The sequence below is a fragment of the Malania oleifera genome, chromosome 5 (genome assembly GCF_029873635.1).
Source record: "Malania oleifera isolate guangnan ecotype guangnan chromosome 5, ASM2987363v1, whole genome shotgun sequence".
Lineage (NCBI taxonomy): Eukaryota > Viridiplantae > Streptophyta > Magnoliopsida > Santalales > Ximeniaceae > Malania > Malania oleifera.
In genome coordinates, this window is record NC_080421.1 from 100,747,517 (window position 1) to 100,763,827 (window position 16,311).

Sequence of the window (16,311 nt, forward strand, 5' to 3'; positions counted from 1 at the left end):
ATATGGGAGATCACCTAGGATGGTATCAGGCTTTGGCATTGTTCAAGTAGAGGCATTACTAGCCACACATGTGCAATAAGGTGGTTGAATTTATTGGCACCTGTGTTACCTGCTAGGAAGATAAGGTCGAGTGGAAGAAGATTGTGGGACTGTTGGAGCCTCTTCTAGTACCAAAGAGATTGTGGGAGGTGTCTTACTTGAGTTCATCACCAAGTTGCCTAGAGTTGGGGGCACAGGGTCTATATTTATGGTTATGGATAGGTTTTCAAAGTACAATATTTCATACTAACACTTTACTGAAGTACCCTCGGCAAGGATACATCACAAATGTTCTTGATGAAGTATTGGGGTGTTCTCGAGATATTGTCAGTGATGGAGACGTACACAACCTACTTTTTGATAGAACTTTTTACAATGCTCAGTTCACAACTTGACATCTCTTCAAGCCACCCACAAATAATGGGTAGATAAAGAGATTCAACAGGCTACTAGAGGAGTACTTGCACTGTTTCGTCATTGTCGGCAAAAATAATTGGGTGCACCTACTCAATGTGGCTTAGTTATGTTCAACACTCAAAAGAGCTTAATAACTAACTAGAGTCCTTTTGAGCTTGTAACATGCTAGCGATTGCTAACCTCACACAGTGGACAAGTTGTATGGAGGAAAGAGTCCAAGAGTGTACATCTTCACCAAAGTATGGAGACAATGCGAAAATTGCCTGAGTTGGAGAAAGCTTCCAAGCAAGGATGAAGAAGTGGGCAGATCAATGGAGAATACTGTTGCACTTCAACGTGGGTGACTTGGTGCTGGTTAAGCTCCATCTAGAATAGATCAAGTCATTACAAGGTTGAGATAGGAGATTATGCAAATATGAAGGAATAGTGTCCATCTTGGCCAAAATCAAGAAGTTCTCGTATGAGGTTGATCTTCCAACTAGGATGAAGGTGCATCTTGTGTTTCATATCAGCTGCCTCAATGCATTCATCGTAGACATTGAAGATCCAAGTAGAAGTTAATTAGCTAGAGCACCATTGAAGACATTGCAACCTGAGAAGTTGAAGATATCCTTGCATAAAGAGAGTTCACATCATCTAGGAAGAAGCGAGTTGTTAGTGAGGTGTAGGGCCTTGAAGACGGAAAAATCAGCTGGATGTTGGCGAAAGACTTGAAATTGTTTGTGGACAAAGTTAAGGAGTAGTTAGTGTTGAAGTCTAGAAGGACATTGGCCGCATAAAGGGGCTAGAATGTCCTAAGCCAAGCTTGTTGAAGGCATTATGCTTGTCTGTGACTACTTGTCTTATATAGGGATGGGTTTATTCTTTTGAGTTGGATAATGCAGTAGTGAAAGTAGTGCATATTACTCCTTGATCATTTTTATGTTTCCTAGTGACAGAGTAAGTATAGCATAGAAAGCTCTTTAGGGGAAGTGTGAGTGTTTGCCAATCATTGTAAAATTTTACTAGCTATTGTAAACGTGTTTAGCCCACTTCCCTCCCTGGTTGAGCACATGTTGCCTACGGAGGTGTCAATAGCGGATTGCATTGTTTCATAGTTTGCCATGTGACTCATTTACTTTCATGTATGCTTATTGCTTCCGCTTACTTTGTAATTGATGGATGTGAATTTGTTTGTGTGGTGAAATTGTGGTATATTATCGGTTGAGCAGTTAAGCTAGTGTCTCATTTACTTTCATGTTTGCTTATTGCTTCCCTTTACTTTTTAATTGATGGATGTGAATTTGTTTGTGTGGTGAAATTGTGGTATATTTTTGGTTGACCAGTTAGGCTAGTTTGCCATAAATAGTGCTAGGCCCTTCACAAGTTGTGAAGTGTTCAAGCGTCACTATGCAACGTGCAATGAGATTGTGGTCAATTTGAATGATTGGCAAGATCACGCCTATGATCATGACCTCATGTGGTTGTTCAACAAAATAGTAGGGGCATCGTAGGCCTTTGTAGAGACATCAAGGACATAGCCATTCAACTGACCGAAGTGTTGGCTTATTTGGAGGCTTAGATAGGAAAGGGAGCGAGTGAATGGGTGATAGTGGTGGTACCTCTTCTATGGCCGTCTTCACTGATGAGTGAACACTAGAAGTCACTAGAACCCCATGTGGGTAATTTCTCTATGCTTCAACTAAAAAAACAAGGTCACGTTGTCCGATTAAAATGGGAAAGGTGAGCATATGAACTTTATTATTGGTTTAACTAGTTAGAGAACTTCTTGTTTACGGTGGTGTTCGAGCTGAGGATAAGGTCAACCCCACCATAACCTATTTAAAGGATTATACCTGCATTTAGTGAGGTTATATAGAGCCATAGTGTTAGAATTGAATGTGTTGGAATTGAATGAAGGGTGTGATAGCTAGGCGGATTTGGATGGAGATGTTGATTCATAAGTCTGTGCCAATCAATTGTGCTCATGAAATCTAATCTGAATGTGTTCATTCATTCATGGCAAAGATGTTGACACATACACTTCGTAATTTTGTTGCCTCCTTGCCTGACATATATATTTGGTGAGAGTGACCATCAGAAAGTCCTCATGTACATAGGATGACTGCGGTACAACATCCGAATCAAGCTCATAGCCAACATTTTGAATCCTTTTATTTGGATGCATCCTGTGCCAGAGATGTAGATTCATCTTCTTGAAGATCAATTGAAAAAATTAGTCGGACATCGGGGAGCCAAAAGTTGAGGCAAATGAATGCTTTAAAGCTAGTGGAAGCTTGCTGTCCAAAAAGGCCTTTGGTAGAATGCTACGAATGTGGGGAGATGGGTACCATTGTATCTCTGCAGTGGCCTAGAAAGAAGTCCTTATTAGTGGAAGAGAAGAAGTCAAAGGAGACCAATTATCTCTACGAGCATTTGGACCTTCTTGGTGCACACAGTTTTGACAATGAATAGCTTGTGCATGTTTGTTCATTGAGGTGCGTTAAAGCCAAGCTCGAGACTATCTCCTAATTTGAATGAGCTTTTTAGATATGAGGGGTATGTCCAACATGAGGGATCCCGACGACTAGTAAGTGTTGTTGTCAACACATGAGTAGGAGATTAATTTGATAAGTTGATATCCACACATGCGATGTCGAGTTGAGATTACATGTTCTCAAGTTTTACGTAGTGAATGTTTTGTATTTTGAGCATGTTTCAGAAATAGCTTGTCCTCTTGATATTTTTGGGGGAGGGTGGCAAATGATCTTCAAGTTACGATTCTATGTTTGCAATATACTCATTTTTGACATAGTATTTGGGTAGCCTGGGCAATTTATGTATCACATGATCTAATGATGGTTGTGAGAACACTATGAGTGTCTAATGGTTGGAACTATTATGAGTTGCAATTTCAACCATTTTCTAACATGCTAGTGATATATGAAGATATGGAGTCGTCTTAGACTCATCCCCATTCTCCAAGTCCACCTTCTATTAATTTGGGCTCAAGGTCCAACTTTGTGTGGTGGGGGAGAATGATAGTGAGAGGGAGTGTTCATCATGGGGGCTTGGACTGGCTCAAGACCCTACATATCATTCAAGAAAAGAACTATATTTTGATTTGAAGATCCAAAATTTGAATTTATTTTGTGATTTGATTTTGAATTGATCGTATGACTTGATTTTGTGATTTTATTTTGAATCTTTGAGTTTATTTTTTATTAATTATGATTTAATGGCAATAATTCTTATATATTTTGAGTTGTAAGCCTTTGGAGGCAGGTTGATTATTGAATAAAACTTCGTTTTGTGTTTTGGGCTTGGTGACCATAGTGTGTGTGTTTCTTGAGTGTGCCTGCGCAGCATCAGGTATCTTTCCATTGAATTTGGTGGGCCAGAATCTGACTTTAACCAAGCCCAACCTGATAAATTAGTGAGAATGGTTCGAAGTCTTAATGCAATTAGTATTTATTTGAAATTTTTATTCAAGAGAGGCTGGGTGTGGCGCAAGTTGAAATCTTGGGGGTCCTGACATAAGTTGAGCTCCAGCTGATGAATTCTTACACTATTTAGCATGTAAAGTTGTTATATTTGTTGGTATTACTGTATTAATGTTAGATGTTTCAATTTAAAATAAAACTATCTATTTAATAAATATTATATAACAGTCCTCGGTTTTTATTTTAATTAAGTATACGTTAAATTTATATATTAGTTTAATGTTTTTAGAATATTAAGTACTACTTTAGCGGTTTCATATTTATGATGCTGGAAGTATTCTTAATTTTACCTATATAAACTGTGATCTAGCTTCATTTCATGATACATTTTTTTTCTTTAAAAATAATTTTATCTTCTAATCTTTCTTGAGGTTTATATTTTGTTGGGTAGCTAAACGACATTACATCTTCTATTGCTCTGGTGCTTGTGAGTGCTCACAAAACTGAGCCAGCTAAGTAATCTTGGAGGTTGTGCGCTATATGTACCGAGAAATCTTCTCCGTAGGCATAAAATCGTCTTTGATAGTGATCTTTCCACACCTTAAATTCTGATACGTATTTGTATTTTCATTTAATATTAATTTTATTAATAAATATTTTTCCTCCTATTACATTTCCAACAATCTTAAAGCTGGTTTCATTTTAGCACAATGAGAACAAGGCATGTAGTAACAAATTTTTCTTGCACGTGAAATTTACATTTGACCATCTTGTCCTAATTTGTTATGGTTGAGTTTTGGTGCTTTGGTCGGACCCTAAATTTCGTGTTGATCAAGGCAATTTGTTGATTGGTGCAATCATGATTTGCTGAAGTTGGCAAGAAATGTGTGGATCAAGTAGAGTGTCGATAAAGTAATGTGTTTGTTCCTTTGCTTAATACCATGATATAATCACCATCTCTTTCACTATTATTTAACTTAAACTAGCCTGTAGCAGTTTTGATTTTATTTTTGGTTTGAACGATATTACAATCCATTAAATTGATTTTATTTGTATTTGTTAGAAGTTTAAATGATATATTTTTTTTCCCAGTTGTGCGTTGCACAACTTTGGGGGAGCCAAACAGGAACATTGGAAAAATCAATTGCAAATGTTGTCACAAATATTGTAGAAATTTTAGATCATTAATTTGTAAAGCAATTTTAGTAAAATTGCGTTTAGTTTATTTATTTTGTTAAAAATGTTTTAATTTGGTGTTTGTTGGAAAATTTCATTTTATGCAAGTGATTTAGTTAAGCAAGAGTGTTTGACTTCTCCAATTTGCTTCATTGACATGTTCAATTTTTGATTGTTCCATCTCATATGCGTTTCACTCAATTCTTATGAATTGTTAGAACCTTCATACCTATCGTTTGGGTTGATTTATTTGAAAAATACTTGCATGATTTGTAAACCAAATCCAAGTTCATTTATGAAGACTTTCTATGGTAATAATGCTTTGAGAGCATCAAATAATTGTTGGTTATGTAAAAGAATTCCATCTATTACGGAGCATAGAGATAGTAATCCTCAAGCTCAAATATTATTTCCTTCAATGGGTGAAGCATGCATTTCAAGGGGCAGAAAATACGTTTATATAACTCTTGCGAGTTTCTTTACTTTTTTTAAAAAAAATTTCTTTTTGGGACCCTGTTTTTCTTTTTTAAACAGATGGTAAATTTGTTTATAAAATGGGAGAAAAAATTCTTGGGATTGTGAGGTTTTCTCTATAGATCTCAACCTAATTAATAGTGGCCTTCGCAGTAATATAAGAATTTAAGTGCTCCACACTATTTTTATGAATTGTTTTTAAGTGGAGGAAGCATGTGTGCATAAATGAGCTGACATTATTTTTGAATTGATTTTATTACGAATGCTTCAGCCATTTACATGAATAGGATATAGTAAGTAATTTCTTTAGTGATATCTAAATGTAAACCTTTTATTGTGGCATTAGCATTTTCAGTGGATCATTTTCTACTTTTTTGTAGTAGACAATATTGTAATTTTTTGTCTTTCAATTCTATTATATAAAATAGAATATTACCTATTTTTCCAATAATGAAGTGAATGAGTCACACAAATTTATTATCTTTAGCTGCAGGGTGTATCCAATGTGGTTTTTGGTATTCTTGTTCATTCATGAAAATGTGTGATGATGCATAAGCATGCAGATAAACATATGTATCCTCCATGATTGTTATTAATGATTTTATGTCTTTGAGAGGCAAATTAATAGGTGCAAATAAGGCATAGAGGATGAACTTGATTTGCCATAACATGACATGGATAAATTAAAGTGTAAACACACATAGGTGTGTAAATTATTTGTTTTTGTGGTGCATTATCGAAGTGGATAATAGATGCATAGCCATAGTATTAGCATTGGTTAGTGTATTTGTTATATTTGTGGACTAACCTGAACTAATTGAATAGTCAAATTGGGCTATTAATAATGTGATCACAAAAATGTGGGGGTACCTAATATCATTGTGATCAAAATATGATTATTGAGAAACAATTGTTGATTAATGATTTCCTTAACTAAAAGTCTAGCTAAAAAGCTAATAGAAAATAAACATCGAGGGGGGATGTTTCTGAAGCCCTTAACATAAAATGCTAGTGATGGCAACCCAACTTATGTGATTGGAGATTCCATGAATTAGGCTCAATGGGTAATAACAAGTCATTGAGTAGTTTGGTGAGCACTCTTATCTGTTTTGATCATCCCTATACTGTTTTGAATGGTGCAGCTGTAACGATTATGAGGTTGAGTTTATCTTGTAATAAATTCATATCCTTTGTTAGGTAGTGTGTTTAGTTACAATCACACACTTGATGGGTTTAGCTATGTGAGCGTGGAAGTGGGACCGCTTCCTATGAAAGTTTATTGGGCTAAAACTTTCTAGAGTACTCATGAATATCTAGGTATGGTGCATGGTCTATTCGTACCAACCCGCAGGAGTTTTTTGTCTAGAGATGTTATGTGAGTGATGTGTTTACATAGTGTTACGCTAAAAGAATTTGGTTCAAGAATTTTAATATCCACCAAGTTCTTGTAACCTGTAACATTTTTTCTCTAAGTGCAATTTAAACCGAAAGGTATTGTCACCCAATGCATTACATCTCGTAGTTACCCAACACTGGTTTTTTTTTTTTTTTATCTTTCTTCGATTTTTTTTTTTAAAATTTTGAACCATGTGGGGGATTGTTGGTATTACCTTATCAATGTTAGATGTTTCAAATTAAAATAAAACTATCTATTTAATAAATATTATATAACAATCACCAGTTTTTATTTTAATTAAGTACACGTTAAGTTTATATATTAGTTTAACATTTTTAGAATATTAACTACTACTTTAACGGTTTCGTATTTATGATGCTGGAAGTTATGCTTAATTTTACCTATATAAACTGTGATCCAACTTCATTTCAAGATACGGGTTTCTTCTTCAAATAACTTTATCTTCTAATCTTTCTTGAGATTTATATTTTGTTGGGTAACTAAACGACTCTACATCTCCTATTGCTTTGGTGTTTGTGAGTGCACGCAAGACTGAATCAGCCGAGTAATCCTGGAGGTCGTGTGCTATATATACTGAGAAATATTCTCCGTAGGGTGCGCAATCGACTTTAAGGACAGTGGTCTTTCCACGCCAGCTTCTGATAAACATTTGTATTTTTATCTAATATTAATTTTATTAGTAAATATTTTTCCTTCTATTATATTTCCAACAATATTTATATATGTAAGAAGGTGCATTAGCTTGGTCACTTCCTAAGTTCTGTGGAGTTCTCCGTGGTAATTTGCCATCAAACCATAATAATTTCAATTACATGTTAACAAAGTATGGTGAATATATAAATTGCTATAGGTTTGGGCATCACTCATGTTTGGCTTGCATCTTGAACTTGAGATACGTTTTGTTTAGGCATGTGCAGCGTGCTCATTGCTCAGTGTTGGCTAGTTACCAAGTTGCATTTGGTTTTTATTTAGCCAGTTTGTCGTAACTTCAATAATGTTTGTTGTTTAGGCAAATAACAGTTTGTAAAAATTTAAGTTTGATTTTTAATTTCCAAAAAAATTTAACAAGTGTTTTTTTTTTTTTTTTCTTTTATAGCAAAAGAAGGATATCATTAGTAGATTAAGAATGTACAACCAGGATAATAAGACATCTCCTTAGCAAAGTCTGGAAAAATTGAGACAAAAACAGAGAAAAACCCTGAAACTAAAAAGAACAAATAAAACCAGTGCAAACTAACAATTGAAAAAATAATAACAATTGCGCTGAATATCATAAAAGTTCACCCCCTTAAAATTCCCATGACCCACATACCAAAGAGAAGCCAAATAATGTATCTTCTGCCAAACCAGCAAATATGATGACTTCTTCCCTGGAAGAATTCTCATATTATGCTCTATCCACATCTCCCAAAAGACTGCAAAGACAACACATTTCCAGAGTGCTGCCCTTTCCTTTTTCCTGCCAAAAAGCTGACAAAAGAAACTGCCAAGAAGTCCTCCACTGCCTCAGAACTCACCCAAAATTCATTTAAAATACCAAATAACTTATTCCATACCCTCCAAGCATGATCACAATTTAACAAGTGATTTTATTTTATTATCAAAAAAGTCCTGCTGATTGACAATTTTTTTAGTTTTGTTTCATTGATAAGATGATTAGTAAGTGTTTTTGCCTGTTAAAGAGTTTCTTTTGTAAAAATCATGTTCCTGATCGAATGAGAAAATGTAAACCTAGTAGTCTCTTCTAAGATTGAAAAGGTTTGGTGGTTCAACTTACTGTCACCAGATGAGGAGAACTACAAGGTGTTAAACAGCATCTTCCATTTGATAATTTGCTATTTGTGGGGTCTTCATGCTTGCATTGGTTTTGTACATGTTATTACTTTGCAAACTGAAATGGGTTCTTATACATAGAGCTTTTGATGTTAGTCTTGTTGCAGAAGGCTTTGGATCCGCCAGATCCTGAAGTTGTTGAAGACGCATTGAGTTTACTTGTTTACATCCGAGCATTGGAGCAAACATCTGCTAGAGGCCGGTATGAGCCCACATTCTATGGACGACTTATTGCCAGTTTCTCATTGTCTTTTGATGCTTCTGTCCTTATTATTAAGTCTGGAGACATAGGAATGCTACGTGAAGGTATACTGCTTGGCATTTTGATGGACACACAGCCTCTTCCAATTATTCATCCATTTGGGCAAGAAATTTTGGTATCAACTTTCAAGTGTTTAAATCTTACAATTTTACATACTCACGATTGCTTGGACAAATGTTCTTTCTGTTTAATAACTTGTATTCTTCAGTTCACAGAGTACACCGACAGCTACCTTGGTGGATATGGTAACAAGGCCCTTAGTGGCAGAAAAGAGGTGATATTTATGGCGAACCTATCTGCATTTCATTTTTGGCAGCGAGTTTTCAAGGTACGGAAGCCTGTTCTGTGCAAATATACTGAAAGTTGTTCTTTACATTACATTTTTATCTTAATGGTATGTTTATGAATTTATCTAAATGGATTTGATGATTTATATTGTGTTCTTTCTCTGCAGGATAAGCACCGTCTTGAGCATTTGAAACAACTGCTGAATTTTGGTGAGATGAAAGCTACCCGAGCATTGGTCCCTAAGATTGAACAAGAATGGTGCTCCTTCCACAATCTTGTGCAATCATCTCTGCAGCATATCTCTGAAATATGTATGGTTCTTCAACATTATTATTTCAGCACATTATATCCAAATTTTCCTTGAAAGTTCAGGCATCTTCCTTTGCAGATGAGAATATATTAATTTCAGTGCACCGGTTTCGGCCTAAATTTTTGGTTAAATCAGACGGTCTACCTTTTTACTATGATCCTTATGAATTTGAGCATACGTGTCTTCTCAAAAGTGAGCCAAGTGTCGATGCAGACGCAATTGCTACTGATGATGAGAAATTTGAGAGAGTTAGTGGAACAATGAACTGCATTGCTGTGCCATTTGTTGCTTCCAGCCATTTTCGAAACAATGATGTTGCTGAAAATATGGCAACAATTATTAAAGAGGTAATATTTTTTTGCTTCCTTTGCATGTGTTTTCTCTGACATCAAGAATGAAGTTTCTTTCTTTTTGTGTTTGACAGATGAGAGCTCAGTATGCTGAAGACATACCTGGCAATCAGCAGAGTGATGTTAATGATAATGGTTTCGATGTGGTTGGTGAGCGTGCTTTATGTAGATTTTTTCTCAGTGGGTCTTGCAATAGGGGCAGTCAATGCTTATTCTCTCATTCACTTCAGGCCAGAAGACCTGTTTGCAAATTTTTCCTTTCTTTCCAGGTACTTGGTTTTCTGGTTGTTTCTGTTTAAAGTGCTCAACCTTTTTCCATAGGTTGCTGTAAAGTGATACACTATGCTACTTTTTTTGTGGGCTAGCACTCTATATTATGAGAATGTGTATACCTTTAAGAATAATTTCTTATGATTTTACTCTATTAACCAAGAAATATTTCTTCATTTTCTTTACTTATTTGTCGTTAAGCATGAGTATATTTATAATTATCTTATTTTCATTGTTCTAAACAAGAGCTATGCAGGTCTCTTTTTGTGTTCTTTCACATCCTGCTAGAGGATCTTTTGATGTCTCTTATCCTGAATCTCTGCCATGGGGAACATTATTTTTTTAAATTGAAGTAAACATTTTGATCCCCCATTTGCCCTTGTGCTATTTTTAGGAAATTAATCTGTTTTGCATATCTAGTGACATTTTTTAATGGCGGACAAGTTAATGGCATATTGAGTATTTGATGTTTTCTTACTTTGAAGCATTTCCATGCTGTGTAATTTGTTTTGTTTCTGATGACCGTATGTGCCTCTGCAGGGTTGTCGTTATGGAGATTCTTGTTTTTTCCTTCACGATCTAGGTGCATCTGGTTCTTCATATAATGAATCAAGTTTATGTGTGCCAGAAGATGGAGAAGCTGATGCTGCGTCATTTTTAAAATTGCTTCCTACTTCTGATGGATCCGTTCTTGTATTGGATGATACTGATTTGCATTTCTCCTCAAATCTCTCTCGTTATTGTGATCCTTCTAAGATAATCTGCACAACATGTCTGTCAGAAACATCCATATGCGAACCATCATTAACTAACATTAGAATTCTCTGGGGCCTCCATCACCCAGACAACTCAATCATGTCCCAAGGAAGGGAGAATCCAATCCCATGGGATGAAGTCAAATGTGTCTTATGGTTTCCTAACTTTGATAGTTGTGGTGAAAGTTTGGTAGAAAAGAGACGGCTCATGCAGAAATTCTTTGAGTATCTAACAATCCGAATGCTTGCAGATGCCTTATATGAAATGCAAGTTATTGTTACCATGAACAATCTCAGATTTTCACAATTAGAGGTATTAATTATCAGTGTTAAACTTTTCCCGCTGCATTAAGCACTGTTGAAATTATTCATCTAGGAAGCAATTGTCTGCATTGCATCAGATGCATGCCATATCTGTGCACAGATTGGTTAGGCTGTGGGAGATGGTTGTGTTATGCACCATGAACCTTCATTTAGGTTTCCAAGTTGTACCACTTGGGGAAGTTCTAAATATATTGGTAGCAAGGTAGTTGCTCATATTTCCAATTAATAGTAAGCTCTGCCTCTTATGTTGAAATTTAAGTATTATTAATGTGAGTGTATCTTATTGTGGCTTTTAGGAGTTAGTGTGGCTAAAAGGCCTTTATGTCTAGGGCTGCAAATGAGCGCGGCTAAAAGGCCTTTATGTATAGGACTGCAAATGTTCACCTATCAACCCCCAGTGTGATTGGGGCAGGGGAAGGAATAATGAGAAAGGAACACTAAGGCCCTATCTCTTATGGAAAACGATTTTATTTTCAATTCTCAGTGCTTCAAATAATTATGAAAATTACCGTCTTATTTTCTAGTTTTCAAATTTGTATAGGGAAGTTGAGAAACATGTTTTTATCTTTTTCTAGATTTTCTTTAAATCTTGTAAAGCTGGAAAATAAAGTGGCATTTTGTACTTATTTGGAAATTTTGGAAATGGATAACAGGCCATACTTTATGACTCACGTTGTTTTTGGTTATGCATTTAGTTTTAATTAACATGTTACATTCATAATGCCCATATTATTATGTTTTCTAAGTTTATTACGCGGGGATGGGAAAACCAATCTATTATTTATGACCATTGGAAAAGAATGCCACCCAGCCTCGAAATAATTTAAAGAGAGAGTAATGGTTGTTTCTATTATGGTGGCTGTCTTTTTATTATATGCTTGTTCGTTTATTAACTTGTGATTATTGTCTTTTAGGTGGAAAAGCTGGGCAGAGATTGCTTCTTCTACCTGACAGAGTCATTTCCATTTGATGAATCAAACTTGGGGGAGCTGTCGGACACAGTGGAAACTAAAAAACCGATGTTAGCATCAAGAGCTATCTCATATGTTTTTGATTTGCACCCTCCTACTGACATTCAGTTTGGTGATTACACCACCATTTTTCACAAATGCATGCATGCATGATATCCAGTAGGATGCATAGAAGGTTTTTTGGCCTGTGCCTTTGAAGTCATTGTTTATTTATTATGTCTTAAGAAGTACAGGTGTAGATGTTAGTTGTGTCATTTGGAGGACTGCCTTCGGCCTTTTGTCTTTCCCTATGATGAGCATAGGGATTGCTGTCACACACAGTGCGTATTATAGGGATTTGTCTTCATGTGTGACCAATCTAGTGGGTTATTTATTATTATGATTTAGAGCTTTTGATTTGTAAATTTATGTCTTTGTTAATTGTAAGGTGTTTAAATGTCAGGTAGCTGGGTTGTGAAACATTGGGTGGTTGGCTTTTGAATCAAATCAATATTGCCCTTTCCATTTCTTCTCTGCCTACGTCCCTTTTTCCTATCATCTTCCATTTCTCTTCTTCCCTTTCTCGTTCTTTCCTGTTTTCTTCCATCTCCATGCTTGTCCTACATGAAGTTTGGTATTGGGTATTAATTATTCACTCCTACATTCATTCTTGCCTTCGTTCCAATCGGCGCATTCTATCATCTCTTGATAAGAGATTTTGATATTAGTTATGCCCTATTTGAAACTTGGAAAATATGACTGAAAGGAAAGAAAACATAAAGGAATTCAAAATTTTTTTTTTTTCATGTTTGTTTATCAAGGAAATTAAAAAAAATAAAATAAAAAATATATCAAATGAACAAAAATTTGGCTTCACAAACTATTTACATTCAATTTTTTTTTTCTAAATTTTAATTATATTAGAACATATTTTTATTTTTAATAGTATTTGACATAAAGAGAAAATAAAATAAAAAATGAGTTTCCCTCTCATTTTCTGTTTTTTTTACTTCACTTTCTTAATCCAAACGGGTGTTGTCGAAACTATGTTGCGATGAGATTTTTGCGGGAGTCAAAAAGGTTCCTTTTTTTTTTTTTTTTTTTTTTTCTGTTTTTGGTTTTTTGGTTGAGAAATTCAAGTTCTTTCATTGCTTGTTTGAATCAAGAATTTTACTTGGAGAAAGGAAAGGATAAGGAAATAAGAACAAAGTTCATTTCCCACTATATTTTTTTTCTATATCAAATACTTTTTAAAATAAAAAATTAATAAGAATGTGTAAAATTAAAATTTTGTTCATTAATTTAATATATTTTTAATTTTCTTTCTCATATTTCTTAATAACCAAACAAGAGAAAGTAGAATCTTTTTTATTTTCCTTTTCTTTTCTCAATATTTTCTAAATTTCAAAGCAAAACTTGATTAATTTTTAGATGATTAGGAATATTAGTATAATTGTATATGTTCTTGCTTCTAATTATTAAAAAACGTTTTGTCCCTTTTTTGTATAAATATCTTTGATTACTTATTCAACAGCTACTTGATTGTTGCATAATGTACGACCATGACAAATCATTTAAACGTAATCCATTAGTTCATGTATGTTTGCATTTCATGATTTATATTAACTGTAATAAAATGTTTAGCATTCACATATGATGGAAAATTAGGTTCCAATACCATCAAATAAAAGAAAATAGACTCTTTTTTGAGTGACATTGTGACACTATGACGAGATAAAGTTCATTTTACCAAAATAAAAGTTAGTTGAACCAATTCATATTTATGAAAACTCAAAACTTTTTTAGAATGACACTTTCCCCTCAAGACCTTTTAAAAATTGTCAGCGAAATTTTCAAAGGTTTCATTTTATTGAACCTTCTTGTTAACTTTTTGAGTTTGATTCCTGTATTGATACTGACAAAGGATGCTAGTCTTCACACTTATATTAGATATGATGATTGGTCTTGTAAGTTAGTTATTGATGATGGTAATATGAATATTACATTTAAACCTAATTTGATTAGCCTTCTAAATGAATTTCTAAGTTGCCACCTATGCAAAAAATTCAACATGGTAGCCCAAAGTTTCATTAACTTAATTTTGATGATAACAAATTCATCTAAATCTAATGACTATGTTTTTAAGTTGTAATTCAACAAGTTTTAATCCATTAGAATTGGAAGATTGGGAGACCTTGAGGACGTTGTACTTTTCTATTTGTATTTCTCTCAATTGTTTTGTTTTGTACGCTTAATTTTCATGTATTTTTATCACTTTATTGTGCAAAGAAACCTTGTTTTGAAACTCAAATTTATTGAAAAATTGTTTAGTTTTAGGAATGTGAAAGGAGGTAAGAATTAGGTGTCTTGTGTATATTGCTAATGTAGTAACCTGAACCCGGAAAACAAAATAAAAATGGATAAAAGAAAAGGGAAATAAATAAAGGAAAAAGGAAAAGGAAGAGTCAGTGGGGATTCGTCGACGAACCAACTGGCTTCGTCGATGAACATCCTTCTTTGGCCCGTCGACGAAGGTTTATCGAAAGAGGATCCAAAAAATTTTGAAATTTGTCAACGAACTCACGGTTTCGTCGACAAACATTCTTCTTGGGCTCGTCGACGAATCCACGTGTCTCATCGATGATGCCTTGCCTATAAATAGGATTGCTTTCCTTTTAAGCGAAGATTTCTCTCTCCTCACGTCTCTCTCTCTCTACCCTGCGGTTCCCTCACCCTCTCTCTTCGATTCCAGCTCCGTTAAAGCATAGATTGACGATCAAGAACCATCACGAGGTTCCTAAGAAGATTCTCTACAATTTAGGCTGAACAGATTTTCAGTTTGGAGTTCTTGGGCACCACTCCAAAACCAGGGTAAGTAGGATATTTTTAATATTAAATTAAGTATTGGAAGTGTGTGGGCCTAGGAGATGTTAAATGATAAATATCTTGGGGTTAAACTAATTAAGTTGAGATTTTTGGAATACAAGGTTTCGTTTCCTACTTAATTTGGGTAGAATATTCGAGAAGCCGGTAAGGGGAATTAATTATAGCAGATTTTATTAAGTTTAAACCGGTTAAGTTTGATTATATAAATTTATATATTTAGGTATGATTTTCTGAATAGTTAGACATTTGAAAAATGATGATTTTGATATATATAATATATGAGAAAAATTGTGTGGCATGAACATAACTTTTATAAATTAATTGGTTGAGAATACTGATTACTTGTGATTACTATGTGATGAATAATGTGATATATGTAAATGGGTCATTCTGTGTGGTTATTTGTATATATCACAATATAACATTGGTAGGTCTGAGGAGTTTGTTATATTGCCTAGATGTAATCACGATATAATGTTGGCAAGCCTGAGGAGTTCGTTATATTGTCATTATATATTGGGGTAGAGTATTGGCAGACTTGAGGAGGTTGTTCTACAGATATACTATGGATAGGTCATTAAGAAAGTGTGATAGTGAAGGTTGGTGGGGAAGAAATTGTGCAGAATCTTGTGTAGATGTGAGTCCCGTGTGAATAGTATTACCTGTGTGGCTGTGAGGCTTGTGTGGATGGTATTTCTTATGTGGATGTGAGTCCTATGTGGACTGTATTTTCCTGTGTGAAAAATTGACGTGGAATGTGTTTTGATAGAATATATGGAATGTGAATTTAATTGTATGTATATTTATGGTAAAATAAAACTTTCTACCCGAGGGCTTGCTGAGAAAGGTGAGTGCCCTTGTAATTTTCAATCTGGTACTAGAGTAGAGGGAAGTTACTTGTGTGAGTGGGTAATCTTCCCTATTCTCAAAGACTTTGCCTATATACATAGCCCAAATGGCTTACTGAGTAAGGTGAATGCCTTGGTATTAGTATCAGAGCAGAGGGAAGTTATTTGCATAGGCAGGTAATCTTCCCTATTATCGGGAACTATCACAAAAAATAATTATGTATGTGTGAGTGAAATTTGTATATGCTTCCTTTACTGATGTTGAATAGCAAATGATTATATTTTGTATT

At 34.6% G+C, this 16,311-nt stretch overlaps 1 protein-coding gene across 2 annotated transcripts in view; it reads left to right on the forward strand.

Annotated features, from left to right (window-relative positions):
* The window catches only part of LOC131155021 (DExH-box ATP-dependent RNA helicase DExH8), a 35,731-nt gene extending 22,910 nt beyond the window's left edge, over positions 1 to 12,821 (forward strand). The window contains exons 8-14 of one of the 2 annotated variants that reach the window (XM_058107903.1): positions 8,875 to 9,155; positions 9,249 to 9,368; positions 9,495 to 9,639; positions 9,774 to 9,985; positions 10,063 to 10,257; positions 10,799 to 11,326; positions 12,252 to 12,821. In XM_058107903.1, the coding sequence (XP_057963886.1) occupies positions 8,875 to 9,155; positions 9,249 to 9,368; positions 9,495 to 9,639; positions 9,774 to 9,985; positions 10,063 to 10,257; positions 10,799 to 11,326; positions 12,252 to 12,461 (1,691 nt within the window). In that variant the 3' untranslated portion in view covers positions 12,462 to 12,821. Of the gene's footprint in view, positions 1 to 8,874; positions 9,369 to 9,494; positions 9,640 to 9,716; positions 9,986 to 10,062; positions 10,258 to 10,798; positions 11,327 to 12,251 lie in introns of both variants that reach the window. The other variant, XM_058107902.1, reaches the window with a different exon arrangement.
* Positions 12,822 to 16,311: the final 3,490 nt, after the last annotated feature.